This window comes from Gorilla gorilla, chromosome 11 (genome assembly GCF_029281585.2).
Source record: "Gorilla gorilla gorilla isolate KB3781 chromosome 11, NHGRI_mGorGor1-v2.1_pri, whole genome shotgun sequence".
Classification (NCBI taxonomy): Eukaryota; Metazoa; Chordata; class Mammalia; order Primates; family Hominidae; genus Gorilla; species Gorilla gorilla.
In genome coordinates this window covers 29,487,238-29,514,740 of record NC_073235.2, presented here as the reverse complement: position 1 = coordinate 29,514,740, position 27,503 = coordinate 29,487,238, and the positions used below count along the sequence as shown (strand labels likewise).

At 42.2% G+C, this 27,503-nt stretch overlaps 1 protein-coding gene across 12 annotated transcripts in view; it reads left to right on the top strand.

Moving 5' to 3' along the window:
* Positions 1 to 20,043, top strand: part of SAP130 (Sin3A associated protein 130) — an 87,043-nt gene extending 67,000 nt beyond the window's left edge. For 9 of the 12 annotated variants that reach the window (XM_019022650.3, XM_019022651.3, XM_055380691.2 and 6 more), the window contains 6 exons: positions 5,945 to 6,303; positions 10,864 to 11,112; positions 11,278 to 11,403; positions 15,711 to 15,814; positions 18,728 to 18,841; positions 19,101 to 20,043. In XM_019022650.3, coding sequence (XP_018878195.1) covers positions 5,945 to 6,303; positions 10,864 to 11,112; positions 11,278 to 11,403; positions 15,711 to 15,814; positions 18,728 to 18,841; positions 19,101 to 19,259 — 1,111 coding nt within the window. In that variant the 3' untranslated portion in view covers positions 19,260 to 20,043. The remainder of the gene's footprint in view (positions 1 to 5,944; positions 6,304 to 10,863; positions 11,113 to 11,277; positions 11,404 to 15,710; positions 15,815 to 18,727; positions 18,842 to 19,100) is intronic. The other 3 variants (XM_063694750.1, XM_063694749.1, XM_063694748.1) reach the window with 1 other exon arrangement.
* The last annotated feature ends 7,460 nt before the right edge of the window (positions 20,044 to 27,503 follow it).

Here is a 27,503-nt window from a genome sequence, read left to right as displayed (position 1 = left end):
AAAAAAAATTAGCTGGGCATGGTGGTACACCCCTGTAGTCTCAGCTGCTAGAGGGGTTGGGGAGGGGAGGCTGAGATGGGTGGATCGCTTGAGCCCAGGAGTTTGAGACTAGCCTGGACAACATGGCGAAACTCTATCTCTACAAAAAATACAAAAATTAGTTGGGTGTGGTGGTGCACACCTGTGGTCCCAAGCTACTGGGAGGCTGAGGTGGGAGGATTGCTTGAGTCTGGGAGGTCGAGGCTGCAGTGAGTCCTGATCGTGCCACTGTACTCCAGTCTGGGCAACAGCCAGACCCTTTCTCAAAAAAAAAAAAGAGAGAAAGAAAGAAAAAACATTTGTATTTGCTTATGTCTCATTAATAAGTATTATAAGGTCATACAAGAAATTATTATATTTCATTGATTGTGAGAAACAAGGTTTTAAAACCACAGCATCTCTAAAATCAATATCTTAAAACTGATGACATCTTAATATTCTAGAATTCAGTTATTGCATTTTTAAGTATGCACAAAATAATGGTTCATTTTATAACTGTTGCCATCTTAGAGTCAGTGGAATGCTGAGATATAGTGATATTGTGTGGAAGATAATAGTAGATGGGTTAGAAGAAGGGAGCTTTCTTGATATATCGTTTGAAACATGTGAATGCATTACTCATTCCAAACAAAAAAACTTAAGGAAAATTAAGATATTGGAAAATATAAAATAGATTTAAAAAGGAAATCCAATAGCTGTCAATATAAGTAAATTTAATTTTTTTAAGTTATGTAGTACTACAAGGCTTATAATGTTTGTGTAGGTTTTTCTAGGTATCACTAGTTCATCTTCAAACTTTCCACCAAACCTACAGAACTGCTCTCAATGAGTTAAACCTGTCAGATCTCTGTCATTTTTGCTTTTTCTTGATCATATCCCTCCTTGAAGCCCTGCTTCTGCCTGCCGCGGTCTGTATCGGTGCCTGTCTGGACTCGGTGCCCAGCTGTTGTTTCTGGTGCCTCCTTTCTCCGCCAGGCTCTGAATTCCCTTCACCTTGTCACCTGGAGCCTGTATGCTTCCTTTTTCTTGATTTACCCCCTTGATTTGTAAGAGCACCTCTTCAGTAGTAGGGACAGAATGCCCAAGATGCCGATTTTTGATACTTGGCATATCAGAAAACATCTTTATTCTATCCACACTCTTCAGTCTGTTTTCTCTATATTGTTCAGATTAGGCTAATAATACTGATCCATCTTCGGCCTCATTGATTCTAAGGCAGATGCGATGGCTCTTACCTGTACAGTCCCAGCTACTCAGGAGGCTGAGGAGGGAGGATCATTTGAGGCCAAGAGTTGGAGGCTGTAGTGCTCAATGATCATGCCTGTGAAGAGCCACTGCACTCCAGCCTCGCCAACACAGCAAGACCGTCTTATTTCAGTTATTATATTTTTTATTTCTTTAATTTCTATTTGGTTCCAAAATTTTTATAACTTTGGGGTTTTTTTACTAAGATTTTTCTATTTCATTCATTTCAAGTGAATTTGTAATTGCATATTAACACATATTTATGATATCTACTTTAAAGTCCTTGTCAGGTAATTTGCTTCATCATTCATCTCTTGTCTTACTCGAGTTGTGATTTTTCCTGTTTCTTGATGAGTGATTTTCTGTTTGGAACTGGACATTTTAAGTGTTAAGTTATAAGACTGGATTTATATATAGGTTATACTTTAGCAGGCCTCCTCTCAAACTACACCAGCAGGGAAGAGGGGGCATTGCCTTGTTACTGCCAGGTGATCAGTGAAGGCCAGGTTCCTGGTTGGCCTCTGATGATACCACATGAGTAGTGGGAGGAGATTGAGGTCTCTCATTACAACCTGGCGGGGGAAGTCTAGACTCTTCTCAGCCTTTGCCAAGGCCGCAGTTGTTGCTGTGACGTTTCACTGGAGTATAGCAATTATTGTCTACAGGATTTTCGTCATGCCAAGCCACCCCTTTTTCTTGGTTCTTGGGCTAGACAGAGTAGGCTTTTCTTGGGACTTTTTTTTGTCTCTGCTCTTTCGCATTTCCATGTTATCAGCTTCTCCAGCGCCCTGTCCAGGACACACAAGGAAAAAAGCAAATCCAGGGAACTGACTGCCGTGCCATTCCTGGGGTCCCGAGGTCCCTAGACAATGTGCCTTTTTCTCCTCACTTTTCAGCAGCTCGTTGTGCTTGGTTTATATATATATAACACTCACAATTTTCAGCTATACTTTGTGGGAGGAATAGGAAAAAGTATGTCTACTCCATCATGCCTGAAACACAACTCCTCACTTTTAAATGATAGAATGGCAGGCAGAATTTTAGATGGGAAATCATTGCTCTTTAAAAATATTAGCCGGGTGTGGTGGCTCACACCAGAGCTTCAGGAGACCTAGGCAGGCAGATTGCTTCAGTCCAGGAGTACGAGACCAGCCTGGTCAATATGGCGAAACCCCGCCTTTACAAAAAATACAAAACTTAGTCAGGCATGGTGGCACATACCTTTAGTCCCAGCTACTGAGGCTGAGGCAGGAGGATCACCTGAGTCTGGGAGTTTAAGGCTGCAGTGAGCCATGATCATGCCACTGCACTCCAGCCTAGGCAACACAGTGAGAGATTCTCTCTCTCTCTCTCTTTCTCTCTCTGTCTCTGTCATCTGTCTCACTCTCATATATATGAGAGAGAGAGTGTGTGGCATACATATAAAGGTATTACTCTGTTGTCTTCTACATTTTGTTTTTACTTTTGAAAACCCAGGTATGATTTTTGAGTGCTGATCTTTATATCTTATGTGTTCATTTCTTTCTGAACGCTTTATGATCTTTGTTCTCAATGTTCAAAAACTTGACAGTAGAATTTGGGTTGGTTGTTTTTTGAGACGGAGTCTCGCCCTGTCACCCAGGCTGGAGTGCAGTGGCATGATCTCAGCTCACTGTAACCTCTGCCTCCTGGGTTCAAGCGATTCTTCTGCCTCAGCCTCCTGAGTAGCTGGGATTATAGGCGCTCGCCACTACGCCCCACTAATTTTTTGTATCTTTAGTAGAGGCAGGGTTTCACCATGTTGGCCAGGCTGGTCTCGAACTCCTGACCTCGTGATCCTCCTGCTTTGGCCTCCCAAAGTGGTGAGATTACAGGCGTGAGCCACTGTGCCCAGCCTTTTTTTATACTTTAAGTTCTGGGATACATGTGCAGAACGTGCAGGTTTGTTACATAGGTATACATGTGCCATGGTGGTTTGTTGTACCAGTTGGTTGTTTTTATATGTGCTGTGTACTCAGTGGTCTCTTCAGTCTGAAAACTTGTATTGGTCGGTACAGGGAAATCTTAATGTATTATTTCTTTCATGATTTGTTTTCTGCTACTCAATTTCCATCTCCTCCCTTTTTTGGGGAAACTCTTATTTGTCAGGTGAACTTCTAGAATTGATTTTTTTTATTTTTTCTCTCTTATTTACTGTCTCTCTTCTCTCTTTTTCTTTCTAGATATCTTCAACTTTATCTTAAAGCCTTCTCAATATGAAAATCTGTAAATGTCTGAGAAAATAGAGAAAATAATAGTAATCAAACATATGTAACTTTTAATATTTTGCCGTAATTTATCTTTTTTTTTTTTTAAGAGGCAGGGTCTCGCTCTGTTGTGGCTGGAGTTCAGTGGTGCCATCATAACTCATTGCAGCCTCAAGCTCCCAGGCTCAAGCAGTCCTCCTGCTCTTCAGCCTCCAGAGTCGCTAGGACCACAGGCATACACCACCACGCCCAGCTAGTGTTTGTGTTTTTGTAGTTTTGGGGTTTCCCTATGTTAACTAGGCTGGTGTCAAATTCCTGGGCTCAAGCGATTTTCCTGCCATGGCCTCCCAAAGCACTGGGATTATAGGCGTGAGTCACCACGCCTAGCCAGTTCTTTCTTATGCCTATTCAAATATACAGTTCAGACTCTAGTGTTTTTTTTTTCCCCCCCTTTCAGCCTTTACACTTTTGTATTCCAGAACTTCTCGTCCCTCTGTTGCCCAGGCTGGAGTGCCAGTGTTACAATTACAGCTCATTGCAACTTCAGACTCCTGGGCACTAGTAATTCTCCTGCCTCAGCCTCCTTAGTAGCTGGAACTACAGGTATATGCCAGTGCACCTGGCTAATTAAAAAAAAATTTCTTTTAAGAAATGGGGTCTTACTATTTTGCCCAGGCTGGTCTTCATCTTCTGGCCTCAGATGATTCTTCCTCCTCAGCTTCCCAAACTGCTGGGAATTTATAGGCATGAGCCACTGTGTCCAACTCAATATTTTCATTTCTATAGTTTGAAAATCCCAAGTATACAATTTCTCATCTGAGAATATAGGAGTAAAAACCAAAGTGTTTTTGTTTTTGTCTTCTCTCACTCAACAACAACACAGAAACTTCTGTGACCTTTGGTTAGTAAGAAGTGGGGAAGGATTTCTCCCCAGCAACCAACCAATCAGTTTTGCAGAAGACACCAGGTGGGTGCCCTCCAATTCAATTATGACACTTGGAGATAGTGTCAGATCTCACAGGTTGAGGGCTCAGTCCCACAAGACTGCACCCAACTTTCTTTCTTTCTTTTTTTTTTGTTTTTTATTATACTTTAAGTTCTAGGGTACATGTGCACAATGTGCAGGTTTGTTACATATGTCTACATGCGCCATGTTGGTGTGCTGCACCCATTAACTCATCATTTACATTAGGTAGATCTCCTAATGCTATCCCTCCCCCTCCCCCCACCCCATGACAGGCCCTGGTGTGTGATATTCCCCTTCCTGTGTCCAAGTGTTCTCATTGTTCAATTCCCACCTATGAGTGAGAACATGCGGAAGACTGCACCCAACTTTCAACGCCAAATGCGAGCCCCAGGTGGTTTTACTTGTTCTTCTGACCAGCTAGTTCCCGTGCATAAGTTTGATTAATTTGCTAGAAAGCACACAGAACTCAGGAAAACACTTTACGTACACTAACCTATTTTCATAAAGGCTATTACAGAGGATGCAGATGACCAACCAAATGGAACAGAAGCATAAGGCCTGGGAGGGACGTGAAGCTTCCATGGCCTCTCCAGGCATGGCTGCCCTCCAGGAATTTCCACGTGCTAGCTATCCCAGAAGCTCCTGAACCCAGTCTTTTCGAGTTTTTATGGAAATTCCATTTATACAGGAATGGTTGATTAGGCATTGGCCATTAGTAATCAGCTCAACCTTAGTCCCTCTCAATTACAACTGTAGCTAAAGAAAAAGAAAAGAAAAAAAAACAGAAAAATAACAACTCCAAAGACAACATATATATTAAGGAATTCTGGGAGAAAAGATACATTAATATTATGAAAATTGGTTGTGCTATGACGATATGACTGATTCTTTAAAGTGTTATTTTCTTAGTTAATTTTATTACTGCTTATAAAAACTTGGGAACAGGACATACAGTATATCTTTAAAACCTGATTTCCATTTAAAATTGCTTTGTTAAACTTTAAAGTCAAGGAATAGAGTATTAGAGCTGGGCGTGGTGGCTCACACCTGTAATCCCATCACTTTGGGAGGCCAAGGCAGGCGGATCACTTGAGTTCAGGAGTTGGAGATCAGCCTGGGCAACATGGTGAAACCCCATCTCCACAAAAAAATACAAAAATTAGCCTGGCATGGTGGCACACACCTGTAGTCTCAGCTACTCGGGAGGATGAGGTGGGAGAATCCCTCGAGCCCAGAAGACAGAGGTTGCAGTGAGCCAAGATCATGCCACTTCACTCCAGCATGGGTAACAGAGTGAGACCCTGTCTCAAAATTTTTTTTAAATTAAAAATTTTAAAAAAGGAAATAGAGTATAAATTGTGCAGTGTGCTGGACAGAAATAATTGGACAAATACTCATCCTCTGAGATGTTGTAGATGAAGGCATTTTTTTTCTTATTTGCTACATGTGCTTTTCTTTTGTGTTTTAGTGCCAAACCCAAGTCTGAAATCCACGTGTCTATGGCCACTCCCGTCACTGTGTCCATGGAGACTGTATCCAATCAAAATAATGATCAGCCTACCATTGCCGTCCCTCCAACTGCCCAGCAGCCCCCACCGACCATTCCAACTATGATTGCAGCAGCCAGTCCCCCGTCACAACCAGCCGTTGCCCTTTCAACCATTCCTGGAGCGGTCCCCATCACTCCACCCATCACCACCATTGCAGCTGCACCACCTCCATCAGTCACTGTGGGTGGCAGTCTTTCCTCCGTCTTGGGCCCTCCCGTTCCTGAAATTAAAGTGAAAGAAGAAGTAGAACCAATGGATATCATGAGGCCAGTTTCTGGTAAGTCCGTCCATAGAATACTCTCCATTGGCAATTGCCTCTTCCTCTTCCCTAATTCTCCTCCAGCATCCAGATTCTTCTGTAACCCTCAGCCAAGACTCCCTGATAACCCATTTTAGATGTTGCATGTCATTAGTTTTTGATAAGTAGAAGAAAGCAGTAAACTCATTGTGAAAACTAAAACTGCTTTGCTTCCCTTCTGTAATAAAGTTTAATTTCTGGCCAAAATCATGAAAGAGATTAATATTTCCCCATGGATATCCTTCAACATAGTTTCCTTCCATGCCTAGTAGTATTAAGAAAATACTACTATGTAAAAGGAGTCACAATATGGCTTTAATACTATTTATTCCAAGTTTCATTGCCTTGTTATACAATCAAGTAAGATTTGTGTTGCTGAAAAACCTATATGTGATTAGTAAAATCTTAAAACAATTCATTTCTCCCTTTACCACTTCATCTTAACTCTAAACTTCCGGTTTGAGAAGTCAAGTCACTTGAGAGGTTTTCTTTTTTTCTTTTTTTTTTTTTAATAATTTATGTGGAATTTTGTTTTTCCTACAAAAGTAACATATTCAGTATACAAACTGTGTGAAGTATAAACAAATCCAAAGAAGAAAGCAAGTTATTTGTGCTCTGGTACCCAGTATTACCTGCTATTTCAGTGAGAAGTCCTCCATTTCTTTCTCATGCTGTTTGCCCGATAGAGGTGTGATTGTGTTGTGTCTATAGTTTTTTTAATCTACTGTTTATTTATTCATCTGTTTATTCTGCCATGAAATCTCTTTCTGCGGGTATATTTACCCTTGGCACTTTCTTCGAAAGATACCATGAGTAATCCAGAAGGGAAAAATGAAGCACCCTCAGTTATGCTACTCACCTGCTCTTTTTTGCTGGTTCCCTTTACCTCTCTGTGCTAGGAAACTGCCTGTAATCCTACCTCAACCTATAGGGGTCTATTCCAGGAATTGTTCTGGGCACTGACGATGCAACTTTGTGTAAGACAAATGCAGCTTTATCCTCTTAGGTCTTACATTCTAGCAAGGGAGACAAAAGCAAAAAGATGACTAAATTATATATGTATGTATGTATGTATGTATATATATGTTTGGGTGATAAGTTCTATGGAGAAACAAAGCAGGGACAAAATATAAGGAAAGTTGTAGCCAGGGCTGGAATATGTGTAAAGAGTTTTAGCAGAAAGCCTCACTGAGGAAGTGACCATTGAGTAGAGACATTAAAGAAATGAAGTTGCTGGCCATGAGGATATCCGGGGAAAGGGTATTCCAGGCCAGAGAGCAGTAAGTACAAAAATCTTGAGATAGGAGCATGCATGATGTGCTCAAAATATAGCAAAGAACCAAAGGTCGCTGGAGCTAAGTAATAAGGGGAGTGGCAGGCAGCAGGATCAGATCATGGTTGAACAGGGCCCACAGGCTGTTGTAAAGGTTTTGGCTTTGCTGGGGTTGGCAGGGAGCTGTTGGAGCAGAGCAGGGAGTATGAGCAGAGCAGTGCCAAGCACTCACTTAGGACTGAAGATAAACACTCTGGCTGCTGGGGAAAGAACAGACTCTGGGAACAGGGATGGAATCGGGGAGACCTGTCAAGCGGCTGTTGCATTAATTGCCAGGAACAATGAAGGCTCAACCAGGGTAGTAGTAGCGGAAGTGGTGTGAGGTGGTAGGATTCTGTTTATGTTTTTAAGGTAGAGCTAAGAGTGTTTAATGATTGGATGTTGAGTGTGAGAGAACAGTATCTGGGACAATTTCCAAGATTTTTGGCCTTAGCAACTGGAAGCCATAGAGTTGCCATTGGCTGAATTAGGAAAGCCTGCAGGAGGACCATGTTTTGTAGGGAAAGATTAGGAGTTTAGTTTTTGATAGGGTAAGTTTCAGATGTCTGTTAGACATTTCAAATGTAGACATCAAATAAATAGTTGGATCTATGAGGCTGGTTTTGGAATAGAAAATGAAGTTGCAGATATAAATTTGGGAGTTGTCATTATATATATAAATTGTATTTAAAGTCATGAGCCTGGATGAGTGGTTCAGATCACCTAGGGAATGAATGTTGATAAAGACAGAAGCAGTCCATGATCTAGTCTTAGGATAGTGTACTATCATGAGATGGGGGAGGAAGTAAAGTCCAGCAAAGGAGGCTGAATGGAGGGAACACAGGGTAGGAATATCACTTATAGTATGTGGTGTCCTGGAAGTTGCAAGAACAAAAATATTTCAGAGAGGAGAGAATGATCAGGTGGATCACATGCTCTTGAGAGATCAAGGAAGATGAGGTCTGAGCAGTGACCTTTGGATTTGGCAAACAGAAGTCACAGAGGTCTTGAGAAAAGCAGTTTTTCTGTAATGATGGGGTAAAAGCATGACTGGGGGCAAGTTCAGGAGAAAGCCAGGAGAGATAGAGACATTATATATAAACAGCACGTTTGAGGCATTTGTTCTAAAGGAAGAGAAAAAAGGTCTTTGAAGTGACATGATGTCAAGAAGATTTTTTTTTTTTTTTTAAGATGGAGTTGTGCTCTTTCGCCCAGGCTAGAGTGCAGTGGCGTGATCTTGGCTCACTGCAACCTCTGCCTTCTGGTTTCAAGCAATTCTCCTGCCTCAGCCTCCTGAGTAGCGGGGATTACAAGCACCTGCCACCACACCCGGCCAATTTTTATATTTTTAGTAGAGATGGGGTTTCACCATGTTGGCCAGGCTGGTCTCGAACTCCTGACCTTATGATCTGCCCGCCTCAGCTTCCCAAAGTGCTAGGGTTACGTGAGCCACCACGCCTGGCCAAGAAGATTTTTTTAAGGTGGGACAAATAAGAGTTTTGTATGTTAATAGGAATGATCCAGTAGAGTGAGAAGAATTGATGATGCAGGAGAAAGTTGTGAATTCCTGGAGCACTGTTTGAGGAGGCGCGAGTGGGTGGGATTTGAGTGTAGCTGAAGAGTTTGGCCTTTGCTGAAAGCATGGAGAGAAGGAGAATATAGGGACACAGTGGAGATGGGGAGATAAGGTGGTGGGACTTGATGGACATGTTCTTGTGATTGCATCTATCTTTTTCAGTAAAATAGAAAGCAAGGCCATCCACTGAGAGTACAGATGGTGGAGGAGGCATCGAGTGTTTGAGGGAGAAGAAGGTGTGAAGTAGTCATCCCAAGAGAGACTGGACTTAACAGATAGGGTTGTCCAAGTGAGGCCAGTCAGCATGGTAGTGTGTCTCCCTCTGGCGACATTCAGTTGCATAGGTGCAGACTGGTTGGAGAATAGGATTTAACCTCTTGGCCTTTTGCTAAGTGAGCATAGTAAAGCAAGAAAAGGAAGGGACAATGAAGGAAGAAAAGGAATACAGTGATTATAGGGTTCAGACCTAGCGATGGGGGAGGATAGACATGAGAGGGATGAGTGACTGCAGGAACATGGTCGGATGAACAGGTTCCTTGTAGGCCTAAGAAGTGCTGGAGGCTGAGTACCGAGGGGAGGAACCTAGAAAGAGAGTTGGATTTACCTAGGGAGTTGGATGCTAGAAATTCAGATTGGGTGTGAGGCAGTTTCTATTTAATGGTGACAGGAAAGTTTAGGGTATGACTGTTGGGAGTGGGCAGCAGAGTGGGTAGAGGAAAATAGGGCAAGTATGTGGTAGAGTGAAAATAAGAGTTAAGGTGAGCCCTTAACATGATTTTTAAATTCCTAGATGTACGATTCATACAAGCTCAAGCAAATGTTTACGTCCTCACAACACATGCTTTTTATCTGGAGGTAGCACACTGTGGTCGGTGAGAGTGCAAGCTCTGAAGCCAGACTGCCTCTGTCAATCCCAGCTTGCCCACTTCATACTTGTGTGACTTGTGCCATATTTTCTCATCTGTGAATTGGAGGATAATAATAATGCCTACTTATTCAGATGATTTTTACGATAATGAGTTAATAGGTTACCTGCTAGGCATTTATGTTTAAAAAGTGTGAAAAATAGTAGCTTAACTCATAAGGTCCTGTTACCTCCTTTGGAGCAAGTCCTGAGGCAAACAGTTCAGGGATGGTGTGTGGACTTCATCAAATTATTAGAATGCCAGGCTCCTTCCACCTCTTTGCTCCACCGCCCCTAGGATTTGACCTTCATGCTCTTGATTCAGGACAGCTGCTGATGCTGCAGCCATCTCCTCTGAGTTCCAGGATCACAGAAAGAAGACAAGGAGATCACACCTGCTCTCTCTCTCCCTCCTGGAAATTTGCTAAAAGTGCTACAAAACACTTCTACTTCCATCTTTGATGACCACACCTGTAATGGAGGCTAGGAAGTACATTCTTTAGCTGAATATCATTGTGTCCTTGTCAAAGGACGTCCTGGAACTAAGGAAGATGAAGATATGGGCTATTAGGGAGGAGTTTGCTGCTTCTGCCACAGAGTGCTTAGCACAGTGCCAGACACACAGGAAGACAATAAATGTTGGTGCTCTGTGCTGTCTTCTTAATCGTCTTTGCTGGAAGGAAGGAAGTGAAACTTTCTGTTATCTTTGAGTTCTTACAGATATGTGTGCTCCTTTTCCTATGACAGCAGTTCCTCCGCTGGCTACCAACACTGTGTCTCCATCTCTTGCATTGCTGGCAAACAACTTGTCCATGCCTACAAGTGACCTACCACCTGGTGCCTCCCCAAGGAAAAAGCCTCGAAAGCAACAGCATGTGATCTCAACAGAAGAAGGTGACATGATGGAGACAAACAGCACTGATGATGAGAAGTCCACTGCCAAGAATCTTCTGGTGAAGGCTGAGAAGCGCAAATCTCCTCCCAAGGAGTATATTGGTAATGGTCACAGGCTGACTTGTGTTATGATGCTTCCCAATAAAGTCAGAGTCCAACCCAGAGGCTCGTTACATAGTCAGCCTCACTCATACCTCACTTACTGGAAATGTACTTTGAGGATTGTTGACAATGTTACTAAGTTGTTTAATGTCTTCTCTTTAATAGATGAGGAAGGTGTGAGATATGTCCCAGTGCGTCCAAGACCCCCCATTACTTTGCTTCGTCACTATCGGAACCCCTGGAAAGCTGCTTACCACCACTTTCAGAGGTACAGTGACGTCCGGGTCAAAGGTTAGTTTCCCCAGAAACACTTGATATTAATGCATGAAATTGGTGTAAACTTAATTAAAATAGAAGAGAAAAACAGAACCACAATTTTCCGGTTTCAAAAAAACCATAAATTTTTGTTACAAAATCTTGAGGCTTTAGTGTTTAAGTATATCCTGTAGAATATAAAACCTAGAAAATCACCCTTTGCCCTAGCAAGCTGTGTGTATTTATTGGAATTGCAGTTTAATGGTTAAGTGACAGCCTTGGTTTTTGTAAAACCCACATGTTAACAGCTCCCAAAGTACTGATAGAGGATACCTGTGGTTTCCAGAGTCATTGTGGAAGAGCTGTACTGGGTTACTGTGTAACACAGTTCTCAGTCCACAGTAGTTCCTAAGATGCTAAAAATACGCATGCATTGTAAGCATTTCTGCCAAAAGATCTTTTGTTTAACAAATATACAACACTCTTGGAGTGGTCTAAGGTAAGCCCTCAATGAATGTTCTGTTGTTCTGGTGGAACCGGAGAATAACATTTTAATAAACCCACATATGATTGAAAATGCTGATAGTACTTTGCAAATACCTGCAAATATTTCTACGGATGGACTTTAAGTGCCATTAATCTCAAATATAATATATGTACAAAGAAATGTGAGCCTCTAGATAATTGGTCACATTTCCCATTCTCTTACATAAATCCCATTTGGAAACTGCTCTAAGGGTTTTCTTGAAGGCTCAAGATGAGGCTAACTTGGATGGAGTACTGACTAATTAAGCAGAGGTGGAGATGCTAACAGTTCAGTCTCTGAATGGAATTACAGAGGCGGCTACATTTCCCAGCTTTTCTTCCTCACAAGTGTACTCTGAGGTTTGGAAAGAAGGTGAGATTTCCAGAGGTCAAGGAGTGTTGCCTTTTAGTGGAAGTAGGATATGAACCACTAAACATCTCTTCATGCCACAAGAATTCCATAGAAAAAATATTTAGGAATTTGCCTGGTAGCATTTCAAGCTACACTACAAGAGTCTAAATGCTTATTGGGACTCGCTCTTCAAAAACTATCTCAAGAAAGATAACTTGACAGCTGAAAGGTTTATGATCCCTAAATCTTCTGTTTCAATATATTCATACTAACCTCCTTTACACAGTGCCTCTTGACTATGAAACTTTAGTGCAGCTATTTTGCCTCACCTATAAAATAACATATAAATTATATATATATATAAATACATCAAGATAGACTAAAACTCACAGGAGGCCAGGCGCGGTGACTCACGCCTGTAATCCCAGCACTTTGTGAGGCCGAGGCGGGCGGATCACTGGAGGTCAGGAGTTCAAAATCAGCCTGGCCAACATGGTAAAACCCTGTCTCTACTAAAAACACAAAAAAATTAGCCAGGCATGATGGCGGGTGCCTGTAATCCCAGCTACTCAGGAGGCTGAGGCAGGAGAATCTCTTGAACCCGGGAGGCAAAGGTTGCAGTGAGCCAAGATCGCACCACCGCTACCACACTCCATCCTGGGTGACAGAGCAAGACTCTGTCTCAAAAAAAAAAAAAAAAACTCACAGGAAAGAAAAGAGAAACAAAAAAGAAGTACAGAAAACACATAGTAATGTGGCAGACCTAAGCCTTGCCTACTAGTTATTGTCATAAATGTAAATAGTCTAAACATACCAATTAAACACAGATTGGCAGAATCAGTGAAAAAACACAGTCCAAACTGTGCTGTGTACAAGAAACTCACTTTGAATGCAGTGGCATAGGTAGATTGACAGTAAAAGACTGGAAAAATACATACAAGCCAGGTGTGGTGACTCACGCCTGTAATCCCAGCACTTTGGGAGGCCAAGATGGCTGGATCACCTGAGGTCGGGAGTTCGAGACCAGCTTGGCCAACATGGTGAAACCTCGTCCCTACTGAAAATATAAAAATTAGCCAGGCATGGTGGTACACACCTGTAATTTCAACTATTCAGGAGGCTGAGGTAGGAGAATCGCGTGAATTCCCCGGGAAGTGGAGGTTTGCAGTAAGCCGAGATCACACTACTGCTCTTCAGCCTAGGTGACAGAGTGAGACTCCGTCTCAAAACACACACACACACACACACACACACAAACACACAATACGAAATTAATTCACACAATATGAAATTAATTTACAGAAAAGCAGGAGTGGCTATATTAATGTCACATAGAGTAAAATTCTGAGGAAAGAAAATTGCTAGAGACACAGAGGGATATTACATACTGATAAGATAATCGGCTGACCAGGTAATGATCCATTTCTCTGCAGTGTCTTTTAAAATATAGGCAAGGACATTCCAAATTTATTTTATGAAGCCAATATTTTCATGCTATCAACACCAGACAGAGTGTACAAATATAGAAAACGACAGATCAATATTCCTCATGAATATAGATGTAAAAATGCATTAATAAAATATTAGCAAATCAGATCCAGCAGTATATACCTTGACCAAGTAGAATTTTTTCTTGCTGTGCAAAGCTGGTTCAACATTTGAAAACCAAAGTAATCCACCATATTAACTGGCCTTATTAATTTCCTAGGGTTGCCATAACAAAGTACTGTGAACTGGGCGGCATAAAACAGTACAAATTATTCTCTCATGGTTCTGGGGGCTAGAAGTCCAGAATAAAGGTCTGATAGGATCATGTTCTCTGTGAAAGCAGTAGAGGAGAATCCTTCCTTGTCTCTTTGGTTTCTTGTGATTGCCAGCAATCTTTGGTGTTCCTGGCTTGCACCTGCACCACTCCAGTCCCTGCCTCCATCTTCAAATGGCATTCTTCCCTGTGTCTCTCTGCCTCTCCCATCCTCCTTTCTCTCTCTCTCTCCTTCTCTCCCCTTCCTTTTCTCTCTCTCTCTCTACTTCTCTGTCTCCCTCCCTCCTTGTATGGACACCAGTCATTGGATTTACAGCTCACCTTAATCTAGTATGACTTCTTAACCAAATTACCTTTTTTTTTTGTTTTTTCTTGTGACGGAGTCTCGCTCTGTCCCCCAGGCTGGAGTACAATGGTGCGATCTTAGCTCACTGCAACCTCCGCCTCCTGGGTTCAAGCAATTCTCCTGCCTCAGCCTCCTGAGTAGCTGGGATTATAGGCGCCCACCACCACACCCAGCTAATTTTTTGTATTTTTAGTAGAGACAGGGTTTCACCATGTTGGCCAGGCTGGTCTCGAACTCCTGACCTCAAGTGATCCACCTGCCTCGGCCTCCCAAAGTGCTGGGATTGCAGGTGTGAGCCACTGCGGTCAGACTACATTACATTCTAATACAGTTATAGTCACAGGTACCAAGGATCTTCAGCATGTCTTTTGGGGGGGAAACCATTCAACCCACAACAAAAGCTAAAGAAGAAAAATCACATGATTGTATCAATCAATATAGAAAATTTGACAAAATTAAACACCTTTTCGTGATAAACAGTGTTCAAAAACAGAAAAAGAAGGGTTCTTCCTTGATTTGATAAAGTTGTTCTGCCTTTGGAAAGGCTCCCCCAGCTGTCTTATGCTTTGTTCTTTCCTTCAAACCAGCCTGCACATAGTCTAGGCTATATCTTCATTAGTTCCACAAATCTCCCCCAATTCCCTTTGCCACAGCCTCCACTGTTATGGGGAGCACCTTTAGGTTTGAACTTCTTCACATTCTTGCAAATGGACTCACTTCCTTCAGGAAGAAATTAGAAGGTATCTGTTTTACAGCCCACTTCTTCCGGCAAAATGTTTGAGCCAGGGCTTTAGAGATGGGGGAGGCCCTGGCTTGACATGTGGCAAGCTTCTCTCTGAGTGACAGCCCTGCTTTAGGAGGTAGCACTTAGTGGAGGTAAAGGAGGGGAGTAAGCAGCCTGGTGTCCTCTTGGCTTGCCTCTCCTAGATGAAACCATTACCTCAAGTAAAAAAGTTCTTATGGCCAGGTACGGCGGCTCATGCCTATAATCCCAACACTTTGGGAGGCCAAGGCAGGCAAATTGCTTGAGCCCAGGAGTTCAAGACCAACCTGGGCAACATAGCAAGATCTCATCTCTACAAAAAATACAAAAGTGAGCCCAGCATGATGGCGCACACCTGTAGTCCCAGCTACTTGGGAGGCTGAAGTGGGAGAATCGTTTGAGCCTAGGAGGCAGGGGTTGCAGTGACCTGAGATTATACCACTGCACTTCAGCCTGGGTGACAGAGCCAGACACTGTCTCAAAAAAAAATAAAATAAAATTCTTGTTAAAATAATGGCATTTACACTGCTCGAACACAAATCATTTACCTTTTTAAACACTGAAATACATGTATTTTTATTTTTTATGGTTCCAGAGGAGAAGAAAGCTATGCTGCAGGAAATAGCTAATCAGAAAGGAGTATCCTGTCGTGCTCAAGGCTGGAAAGTCCACCTCTGTGCCGCCCAGTTACTACAGCTGGTAGGTGGAGTTCTAGCAGTTGTTCATCATGCTGAAGAGAGGAGAAGACACTGCAGATAGCTGAGTTCATAGAACTTTTTAAAAGTAACTCTGAAGCATTCCCAGCTAACATGGGTTATGATAGAATTTTTATGTGTGCTATGTAATATCACACTGTGTCAGTTACATGTGATTAAAATTGAAATATATCTGAGTTCTGGTATCCAGATCCAAAATATATGGAACAACTGTGATGTAAGACCTAAATTTAAGATTCAGTGTTATGTGATATTGTGACATCTGAAATAGGGGGAGCCTCAAACGGCCTAACCGAGAGTCCCTCCTCCCAACTCTGCTCCCTCAGATGAAGTCTCCTAGGCAAACAACCCTTCATACCACAGGGACCAGGCACACAATTCCTGCTCCTTGCTGAGTAGTAGGCTCCAGTTCCCTGCCAGCTTCCAGTATTCCAATTTCCAATATTACTCAGGTAAGCCAGTCACACACATCATCATTCAGAGACCGAGGCATACCTCTCCCTCTCTCCTGTTCTTTTTTTTTTTTTTTTTTTTTTTTTTTTGAGACAAGGTCTTGCTGTGTTACCCAGTTTGGAGTGCAGTGGCACGACCATGGCTTACTACAGCCATGATCAACCTGCTGGGCTTAAGTTAATCCTCTCACCTCAGCACCCCCAAACAGCTGGGGCTGCAGGTGTGAGCCACTGCACGCAGCTGATTTTTTAAAATTTTTTGTAGAGGCCAGGCATGGTGGCTCACATCTGTAATCCCAGCACTTTGGGAGGCCGAGGTGGGCAGATCACGAGGTCAGGAGTTCGAGACCATGGCCAACATGATGAAACCCCTGTCTCTACTAAAGATACGAAAATAAGCTGGGCGTGGTGGCAGGCGCCTGTAAATGCCAGCTACTCGGGAGGGTGAGGCAGGAGAATTGCTTGAAACCAGAAGGTGGAGGTTGCAGTGAGCAGAGATCATGCCACTGCACTCAAGCCTGGGTGAAAGAGCAAAACTCCCTCTCGGGAAAAAAAAAAATTGTAGAGACGGGGTCTCACTATGTTGCCCAGGCTGTACTGTGTCTTAATTTTTAACAAGTATAAAAAGTTAAAATTTTTTTTTAATAGAACATAAGGGGCCAGGTTCAGTGGCTCAGGCCTGTGATCCCAGTACTTTGGAAGGCTGGGGCAAGAGGATTGCTTGGGCCCAGGAGTTTGAGGCCCACCTGGACAACATAGTGGGACCCTGTCTCTACAAAAAAAAATGTTTTAATTAGCCGGGTGTAGTGGTGCTCCCAGCTACCTGGGAGGCTGAGGTGGGAGGAACTCTTGAGCCCGGAAGACCAAGGCTGCCCTTAGCCATGATCGCACCACTGCACTCCATCCTGGATAACAGAGAAGACACTCTCAAAAAAAGGAAGAAAACAAAGTTTATAGAATAAAGATACAAAGAAAGAAAATATTTTTTGTAACCGCCCAACAGTATCCACATTTGTCCAACAATATGTGTTTTAAGCTAAGTTTTATTGCAGAAGAGTCAAAAAGTTTAAAACAATTTAAAAGTTTATAAAGTAAAAAGTTAGAGTATGCTACGGTTAATTTGTTATTGAAGAAAGAAGAATATTTTTAATAGATTTAGTGTAGCCTAAGGGCACAGTGCTTATAAAGCCTACAGTAGTGTACAGTGACGTCTTAGACCTTCACATTCACTCACTGCTCACCCACTGACTCACACAGAGCAACTTAACAGTCCTGGTAGACTGCATTCATGTAAGTGCTCTTTACCATTTTTAATCTGTCATGCTGTATTTTTACTGTACCTTTTCTGTGTATAGATATGTTTAGATACACAAATACTTAACACTGTGTTTCAGTTTCCCGCACTATTCCTTGCAGTAACATGGTGTACATGTTTGTAGCCTAGGAGCAGTAGGCTCTATCATATAGTCTAAATATGTGGTAGTTCATAACATCTAGGTTTGTGTAAGTACATTCTGTGATGGTCACACAACAATAAAATTTCCTAAAGACATATCTCAGAACGTATCCCTGTCATTAAGCAGAGCATGACTGTATCTGTGACTCATAAACTGCTGTTAATCTTATCTGTCCAGTGTTGGATCTTATATGTTTGGCCATTTCTATAACCCTAGGGCAAGAATCCCTCCTTCACCAGCAGGTGAAGAGGAGGCAACAACCTCATAAAGTTCTTCCTTTTCAGTAGCAGTGACCTGAAGAACATTGTCCGTTGTCAGTATCTAAAAAATGTAGTGCCTTGGCTACTTCTGACTTAGCAGAAATCACTTCTATGAAACTTGGAGACTTGTGTTTCAGAAGAATTGTGGATTCAAGGCAGTATTCAAAAGTTATCCTTGAAGATAGGCTCTGAACTATGGCAAATTATAATGTAAATCTTTGTTGATCAGTTTCCTTTACTGTTTTTATTTATTTATTTATTTATTTATTTATTTTTTAGATGGAATTTCGCTCTTGTTGCCCAGGCTGGAGTGCAATGGCGGGATCTCAGCTCACTGCAACCTCTGCCTCCCGGGTTCAAGCGATTCTCCTGCCTCAGCCTCCCGAGTAACTGGGATTACAGGCATGCGCCACCACGCCCAGCTAATTTTGTATTTTTAATAGAGATGGGGTTTCACCTTGTTGGTCAGGCTGGTCTCAAACTCTGGACCTCAGGTGATCCACCCGCCTCGACCTCCCAAAGTGCTGGGATTATAGGCATGAGCCACTGCGCCCAGCCCCTTTACTGTTTTTAAACCTTAGTATCTTAGTCCTTAGGAGAAAGGACGTTGTCACCCAAACACCTCTTAGACAGTTTACAAAGGTGATTGAAGGTGGGTTCATTTGCCTGGGGTTGACATAGAAAAATATTTCCAAGCTTATGATATCCTCCCTTTTGTGTGTTGCAGACGAATCTAGAACATGATGTCTATGAAAGACTTACCAACCTGCAGGAAGGGATTATCCCAAAGAAAAAAGCAGCTACTGATGATGATCTCCACCGAATAAACGAACTGATACAGGTTTGAGTGCGCCCCTTCCCTTCTGATCATCCACTTTATGAAGTTGCTTTCTGTAAAGCCCTGCTTCTCCCATTTCCCCCCATCTCCCTCATATCTTCAGTAAAAACATATGTGCTTCAGCCTGCACTCCTGAGAAACAAGAAGACATTTTCTCTGTTGTGGAAGCCTCAACATGGCCTCTGCCCAAAGGCAAGCAGTTTTTTAAAAGCTGTACTATCCTCATGGTCACTGATTGATGATGCAATGTCTTCTGTTTCAGGGAAATATGCAGAGGTGTAAACTTGTGATGGATCAAATCAGTGAAGCCAGAGACTCCATGCTTAAGGTTTTAGATCATAAAGACCGTGTCCTGAAGCTGCTTAACAAGAACGGGACTGTCAAAAAAGTGTCCAAATTGAAGCGAAAGGAAAAAGTCTAGACCCAGAACAATCAGGAGATTGGAAGCAAATTTATGAAGAATGATGGTGGGGGTGGGGGGAGGGTTTTGGTTTTTTCCAAAGTGGAACATTGAAATAAAGGAAGTGTTCCTTAGTTCCCGTGTGAAAGCAGAGGAACCCATGACATCCAAGGGCATGAAAGGATCAGAGCTGACTGGACATAGTGAGCTGCCTTCTTGCGTTCGGGTGCACCCCTGTTAAACCTGATCTGTGTCATAAGTGACTCCGGATGCATCAGTGTCCATCAGTTGGAAGCAATGACAAGGATGGCTGGCTGGTGTTTTTCAGCCTTCCGGTTTATAGACTGTATTTATCTAGTGGATTCCTGCAGGCCCCATACTGAGCCTGGACTGAAAGTATCCACTCGGACCATCTGTTATCTCTCTACACTGAAAATAAAACCTCTTCCACCCACCCCATTCGGTTCTTCTGCCTGACCTTCAAATGCCCACGTTGGCCTTTTACAGCAGTGCCACGGCACCAAGCGAGCTGCCACATCTCACACTCTAAAGGGTTTGAACTATTAGTTCTTGTCATTTTTTAAAAAAAACCATTCCCAAGTGAAATTGTTATATCGTCTGTCTTGCGTGTGTCAGAACTGGGTTTTTGTGGAGGTTCAGAGCAGGCAACACCGTAAGTTGCTCTCAGATCCTTGTTCTGAAGTACATTCTTGGTTATCTGTACTTCTGTAGCTGGTGTGATGCTGTTAATTGTATGTACCACACATCTCCAGACGTTAATAAAGGACTCAAAGAGGTTTTTGTACTTGCGCAGTTTGCATCTTTTTGTAAAGTGAATCAGTGCCATACTGACCCTCACTGAAATGTTTACCCTGCTGCGGTTTTTCACACATTGTTGGGAGCCTACTTTGTTTGTTGAAGTTATGCTGTTCGCATAGAGTTCCTCTTAGAGGGTAGTTTAAATATGCTACAGTGGTGAAACCTGTTGGATCTTGGCTCCCTTAAATACGAGCCTGTATTGTGGCCCAGTGCGGATAAAAATTGGTCCGATTACAGGACTATTAAGGCTGCAGTACTGGGGGCGGAGCTTTCGGGTGGGTGGATCCTCTCCACACATTGCTCTTCGTCTGAACTAACCTGAGTGGAAAGGCAGCTCAGATCGGCTTCCTTTGGGCACAAGACCAACCATCTCCATCTGGCCTCCATGTGACAGACCAGGAAAGATTTTTCTCAGAGGCTTCTGCCTCTGCAGACACGACGTGACCACCCCCCTTCCTTAGGACACCTGCTTTCAGCTACCAGGTTGGGGCTAGAGTGCTTCCCTTTGCTCTGACTTGAACAGATTTGAGATGGGCCGTGTTCCATTTCTGCCCATGCCTTTGGGACCAATGCCCTGGCTCACCTGAGACAGCCTTCCTCATAGTAGAATGGTAGGCTGTCATCTGTGGGATTGGGAAGACCACCCAGGCCTGCAGAGCCTAGGCTAAAGACAGCCTGGGCGCAGTCGAGGCTGCTTGACTAGAGTATTCGACGAGGATATGGAGAAAACTTGAGAAGGTTTTACTAGGTGCCAATCTAGCGTAACTCCTAGAATAGTGTTCCTTTGCTGGAGTTTCTCATCAGTACACACATTGCCTTAGTGATCACATGTGGTCTTTGGTTAGAGCAGGAAAGGATTCAGGTATGTGGGATCCTATATTATAGACATATTCTCTATGGCTTTTTTTTTTTTTTTTTGAGACTGGATCTCGGTCTGTCACCCAGGCTGGAGTGCAGTGGCTCAATCATAGTTCACTGCAGCCTCCAACTCCTGGCCTCAAGCGATTTTTCTGCCTCAGTCTCTTGAGTATCTGGGACTACCAGTGCTTGCCACCATACCCAGCTATTTTTTTTTTTTTTTTAAGAGATGGGATCTCACTGTGTTGCTCAGGCTAGAGATTACTTTTTTGAAGAAAGCTTGTCAGTACAAGCCTCGAAGTCAGTGCAGGTAAGAAAATAGTGTTTTCAGGATTTCTTCCCCTTATGAGGACAATGCAGTCAGAAGTTAGGAGAGGCAAAGGGGATGATTCTTGCCTACAAACAATGGTTTTTGAATATAGTGTTATTGGCTGGGCGCAGTGGCTCACACCTGTAATCCCAGCACTTTGGGATGCCAAGGCAGGCAGATCACTTGAGCTCAGGAGTTCAAGACCAGCCTGGCCAACATGGTGAAACCCCATCTCTACTAAAAAAAATAAAAATTAGCCAGGTGTGGTGGCGCATGCCTGTAGTCCCAGCTACTTGGGAGGCTGAGGCAGGAGAATCACTTGTACCTGGTAGGCAGAGGCTGCAGTGAGCCAAGATCACACCACTGCACTCCAGCGTGGGTGACAGAGTGAGACCCTGTCTAAAAACAAACAAAAATACAGTTTTATTAAAGAGGAATAGTGGCCCACGCCTGTAATCTGAACACTTTGGAAGGCCGAAGCAGGAAGATCTCTTGAGCCCAGGGGTTCGAGACCAGCCTAGGTAACATAGTGGGACCCCACTTCTACAAGAAAACATTTGAAAATGGCTTGTAATATTTTTATGTCTTCATAACGAGTGATTTTTTTTTTTTTTGAGACGGTCTTGGTGTCACTCAGGCTGGAATACAGTGAGGCGAACACAGCTCACTACAACCTCAACCTCCCAAGTGCAAGCAATCTTCCTGCCTTAGTTTCCTGAGTAGCTGGGACTACAGGTGCACACCACCGTGCCTAGCTAGTTTTTTAATTTTTTGTAGAGGCGGGATCTCACTATGTTGCCCAGGCCAGTCTCAAACTCCTGACCTCAAGCAGTCCTCCTGCCTCAGCCTCCCAAAGTGCTGGGATTACAGGCGTGAGCCACTGCACCTGACCTACTGATTTTGTCATAGTAATAATAGAGAGTCATACAATTACAGGATTGAATATTTATTTACAGATTATGTAGTCCAAGCCAACCAATGATGAAATGGACTCCTTAAAAACAATTTTTTTCTTTTTACATTATAAAATACCACACATCCAAAAGCCTAGTACATGAAGCAAATGTATAGATTGATCAATTCTTAAGAACAACTTTAAAATCACCCCCATGGTAAGAAATAGAAACTTGTCAGTCATCTCCAGAAGCTTCGCCACTGCCACATCTAATCACAGCCCTCCAGTGCCCCACTAACTTTTCCAAATAATCATTTTTATTGTAGTACAGAGTCGAAGGCTCAAATCCTAATAAGATTTGTCAAAATCTTGTGTTTTGACAAATATATACACCCATCGCCAACACCCAAATAAAGATACTTGACATTTCTATAATCCCAAAGGAGCACCTCTTTGTAGTCAGTACCCCTCTGCCTCAGCCCGCCCCCCCCCACAAAAAAAGGTAAATACTCATCTACCACCTGTTAACACAGATTTGTCTGTTCGTTAACTTCATTTAATAGATTCATGCAGTACACACTTACTTGTGTTTGGCTTATTTTGCTCAACATAATTTGAGCTTCATCCATTTGTCATGAGTATCAGTATGTTGTTTCTCTTGCTGAGTGGTATTCTGTGTGAGGATGCAACAGTTCGTCCACTTCCCTATTGAAGGACCCATTGGTTTGCTTTACATTTTTGGCTATTATGAATAAAGCTGCTATAAACATTTGTGTGCAGGTTTTTATGTGTAAATCACTTTTCAGATCGTTTGGGTAAAAACCTAGGAATGTGATTGCTGGGTTGTAAGGTGAAAAACTGTTTAGTTTTGTAAGGAACTGCAAAACTGTCCTCTAATAGGGGTGTATCATTTTACATTGCAACCAGCAATGAATGAGAGTTCCTGTATTCGGTGTTGTCAGTGCTTTTTGGATTTTAGTCTTTCTAATAGGTGTGTAGTGGTATTTCATTTTCATTTGCAGTTCCCTGGTGATATATGATGTTGAGCATTTTCATGTGTTCATTTGCCTTCTTTAGTATCCTCTCAGGTGAAATATCTATTCACATCTTTGCCTTTTTTATTATTATTATTATTATTATTTTGAATTGAGACAGGGTCTTGTTCTGTTTCCCAGGTTGGAGTGCAGTGGCATGATCACAGATCACTGTAACCTCAACCTCCCGGGCTCAAGCAAACCTCCCACCTCAGTCTCCTGAGTAGCTGAGACTTCAGGCATGTGCCACCACACCCAGCTCATTTTTGTATTTTTTGTAGAGATGGGGTCTCACTATGTTGCCCAAGCTGGTCTCAAGCTCATGGGCTCAAGGAATCTCCTACCTCAGCCTCTCAGCCTCCCAAAGTGCTGGGATTACAGCACTGTGCCTGGCCAGTAGTACCTTTTGAAGAGCAGAAGTTTTTAATTTTAGTAAAATACAACTTTTTAATTTTTTCTTTCATGAATTGTGCTTTGGACATTATATCTAAAGATATTGCTAAACCTAAGGCACCTAGATTTTCTCCTGTTTTCTATGAATTTTATATTTTTATGTTTTATATTTAGGTTTATGACCCATTTTGAGTTGATTTTTATGAAAGATGTAAGGTCTGTCAAGGATTTTTTGTTTTTGTTTTTGTTTTTGTTTGAGACAAGGTCTTGCTTTCTCACCCAGGCTGGAGTGCAGTGGCGTGATCATGGCTCACTGCAGCCTCAATCTTCTGGACCTAAGCGATCCTCCCACCTCAGCCTCCAAAGTGTCTGGGACTACAGGCGCATGCCACCATGTCCAGCTAATTTTTGTATTTTTTGTAGAGATAGCATTTCACCATGTCGTCCAGGCTGGTCCTAAACTGAGCTCAAACAATCCACCCTCCTCTGCCTCCCAAAGTGTTGGGATTACAGGCATGAGCCACTGCGCCCAGCCAGGGTTTTTGTGTTTTGTTTTGTCATATGAATATCCAGTTGTGTTCCAGCACCATTTGTTGAAAAGCCTCTCCTTGCTCCATTGAAATCCTAGTAAGATTTCTCTTTGAAGCCTTTGCTAATAAGCCTTCGCTCCCTTGTCAGAGATCAATTGACTGTATTTGTGCGGCTTTCTCTTCTGTTCCATGGATCCACTTCCTTGATGAATAGCACATTAGTGTAGTTTTATAGGAAGTTCTAAAGTTGGGCAATGTCGGTTCTTCATCTTTGTTCTTCATTCTTGTGTTGGCTATTCAGGTCAGTGTCGGTTCTTCATCTTTGTTCTTCATTCTTGTGTTGGCTATTCAGGTCTTTTGTCTTTTCCTATAAATTATAGACTGTTGACATCTACAGAATAGTTTGCTGAGACTTTGATTAGCTTTATGTAGACTTTGTAGGTCAAGTTGGAAATAATTGATAACAGTGTTGTGTGTTCTAATTCACAAATATGAACTATCCCTTCATTTATCTATATGATTTCTTTCACTAGAGTTTTCGCAGTTTTCCTCGTATACATCCTATATGTATTTCACTAAGATTTGTAAGTGTTTGATTTTTTTGGTACTATTGTAAATGGCACTATGTTTTCAGTTTCAAATTCCAGTTGCTCACTGGTGGTATATAGAAAAAGCAATTGACTTTTTTTTTTTTTTTTTTTTTTTTGAGACGGAACCTCACTCTGTCACCCAGGCTGGAGTGCAGTGGTGCAATCTTGGCTCACCGCAACCTCCGCCTCCTGGGCTTAAGCAATTCTCCTTCCTCAGCCTCCTGAGTAGCTGGGATTATAAGCGCACGCCACCATGCCCAGCTAATTTTTGTATTTTTAGTAAACACAGGGTTTCACTATGTTGGCCAGGCTGGTCTCGAACTCCTGACCTCTCGTGATCCATCCGCCTCGGCCTCCCAAAGTGCTGGGATTACAGGCGTGAGCCACCGCGCCTGGCAGCAATTGACATTTCTATGTTATTAACCTTGGGTGCTGCATGTTGCAATATTTGCAGAAGTTTGTTTTTTTGTTTTGGTGGCCTTTATTGTCAATTCTTAGAGATTTTCTACAGAATCAATCATTCCATCTGTGAACACATAGTTTTATTTCTTCTTTCCCTATCTGTATAACTTGTATTTCCTTTTCCTGACAATACATTAGCTAGGACTTCCAGAAAGATGTTGAATAGGACTGGAGAGAGGGGAAATTCTTGCCTTCTTTCTAATCCTAAGGGTAAGGTGTTCGATTTCTCACTATTAAGTATGATGTTAACTGTAGGGTTTTTTGTGGATTTATTTTATCAAGTTGAGGAAGCTCCCTGCTATTCCTCCTTTGCTAAGAGTTTTCAATAGATGGTATATTTTGGCAAATGCTTTTTTACATCAACTGATATGATCATATGAATTTTCCTTTTAGACTGTTGACATAGTAGATTACATTAACTGAATTTTTATTGTTGATACAGCCAGTCCCACCAGCATACCTGGAATGAATCCCGCTTGATTGCGATGTGCAATTCTTTTTATACATTGTTAGATTCAGTTTGCCGATATTTTGTTGTATCTATGTTCATAAGAGTTAGTGGTTTGTGATTTTCTTTTTTGCTCTATCTTTGCATGGTTTTGGCATCAGAGTAATACTAGTCTCATACAATGAGTGAGGAAGTGTTCTTTCTGCTTCTATTTCCGAGAAGGAGATCATAGACAATTGGTATTTCTTCCTGAAATGTTTGGTAAAATTCAGCAGTGAAAATATTTAGATCTGGCATTTTCTTTTTTGGAAGATTATTAATTGTTGATTCAATTTAAAATAGATACAGGCATAGTCAGATTGTCTATTTCTCCTTATGTGAGTTTTACTAGTTTCTGTCTTTGAAGGAATTGGGTCATTTCATCTAAATTATGAGATTTGTGGGCATAGAGTTGTTCATAGGATTCCTTTGTCATCCTCGTCATATCCATGGAATCATTAATGACAACGCTTTGTCATTTCATTGTTTAAAAGGATTTATTGAGATGTTACAATTTACATACCATACAGTTCACCTACTTGAAGTATACAATTCAATGGCTTTTTCCATAGTCACAGCGTTGGGCATCCACCATGATAATCAGTTTCAGAACATTTCTGTTGCCCCCAAAACAAATCCTCACCCTATAACTATTACCCTCATTTTGGTGTTTATTGGGAGTTAATTTTTGCATGTGGCATGACATAGAGCGATCCCACTTGATTTTCGTAATATTACACGTGGCTAACCAGTTGTCCCAGTACCATCTGTTGAAAAACGATTCTTTCTCCATTGAATTGTCTTGGCAGCTTTTCAAAGATCAGTAAGTTGTATGTGTAAAGATTTATTTATAGACTCTCAATTCTATTCCATTGCTCTATATATGTGACAGCCACTACCCCACTGTTTCACTTATTTAACACTGTAGAAAGTTTTGAAATTGGGAAGTGTGAGCTCTCCATTTTGTTAGTCTTTCTTAAGATTGACCTGGCTGTTCTGGGTCCATTAAATTTCCACGTGAATTGAGGATGAGCCTGCCAACTTCTGCATCTGGGATTTTGATATGGTTTATGTTGAATCTGTTGAGCAGTTTGGGAAATTTTGCCATCTTAGTATTAAGACTCCTGATTCATAAACATGGGATGTCCTTCCATTTATTTAGTACTACTTTAATTTCTTTCATTTGAAGTATTCAGAGTATAAGTTCTTCACTTCATTTGCCAAACCTGTTTCTAAGGACTTTATTGTTTTTGATGCTATTGTAAATGGAATTGTTTTCTTTTTTTTTTTTTTTTTTTTTTTTTGAGATGGAGTCTCACTCACTTGCCCAGGCTGGAGTGCAGTGGCGCAATCTTGGCTCATTGCAACCTCCACCTCCCAGGTTCAAGCTATTCTGCCTCAGCCTCCCAAGTAGCTGGGACTACAGGCGCATACCACCGTGCTCGGCTAATTTTTGTATTTTTCGTGGAGACAGGGTTTCACCATGTTGGCCAGACTGGTCTTGAACTCCTGACCTCAGGTGATCCGTCCGCTTTGGCCTCCCAAAGTGCTTGGATTATAGGCATGAGCCACTGTGCCCGGCCAGAATTGTTTTCTTAATTTCATATTTGGTGTACTCATTGGTACTACAAAACCAATGAGTATACAATAGAAATACAATTGATTTTTTTATTTTTTACATTTTTGGCCAGGCGCAGTGGCTCACAGCTGTAATCCCAGCACTTTGGGAGGCTGAGGCAGGTGGTTCATGAGGTCAGGAGTTCAAGGCCAGCCTGGCCAACATAGGGAAACCCCGTTCTCTACTAAAAATACAAAAAAATTAGCCAGGTGTGGTGGCGGGTGCCTGTAATCCCAGGTACTTTGGAGGCTGAGGCAAGGAGAATCACT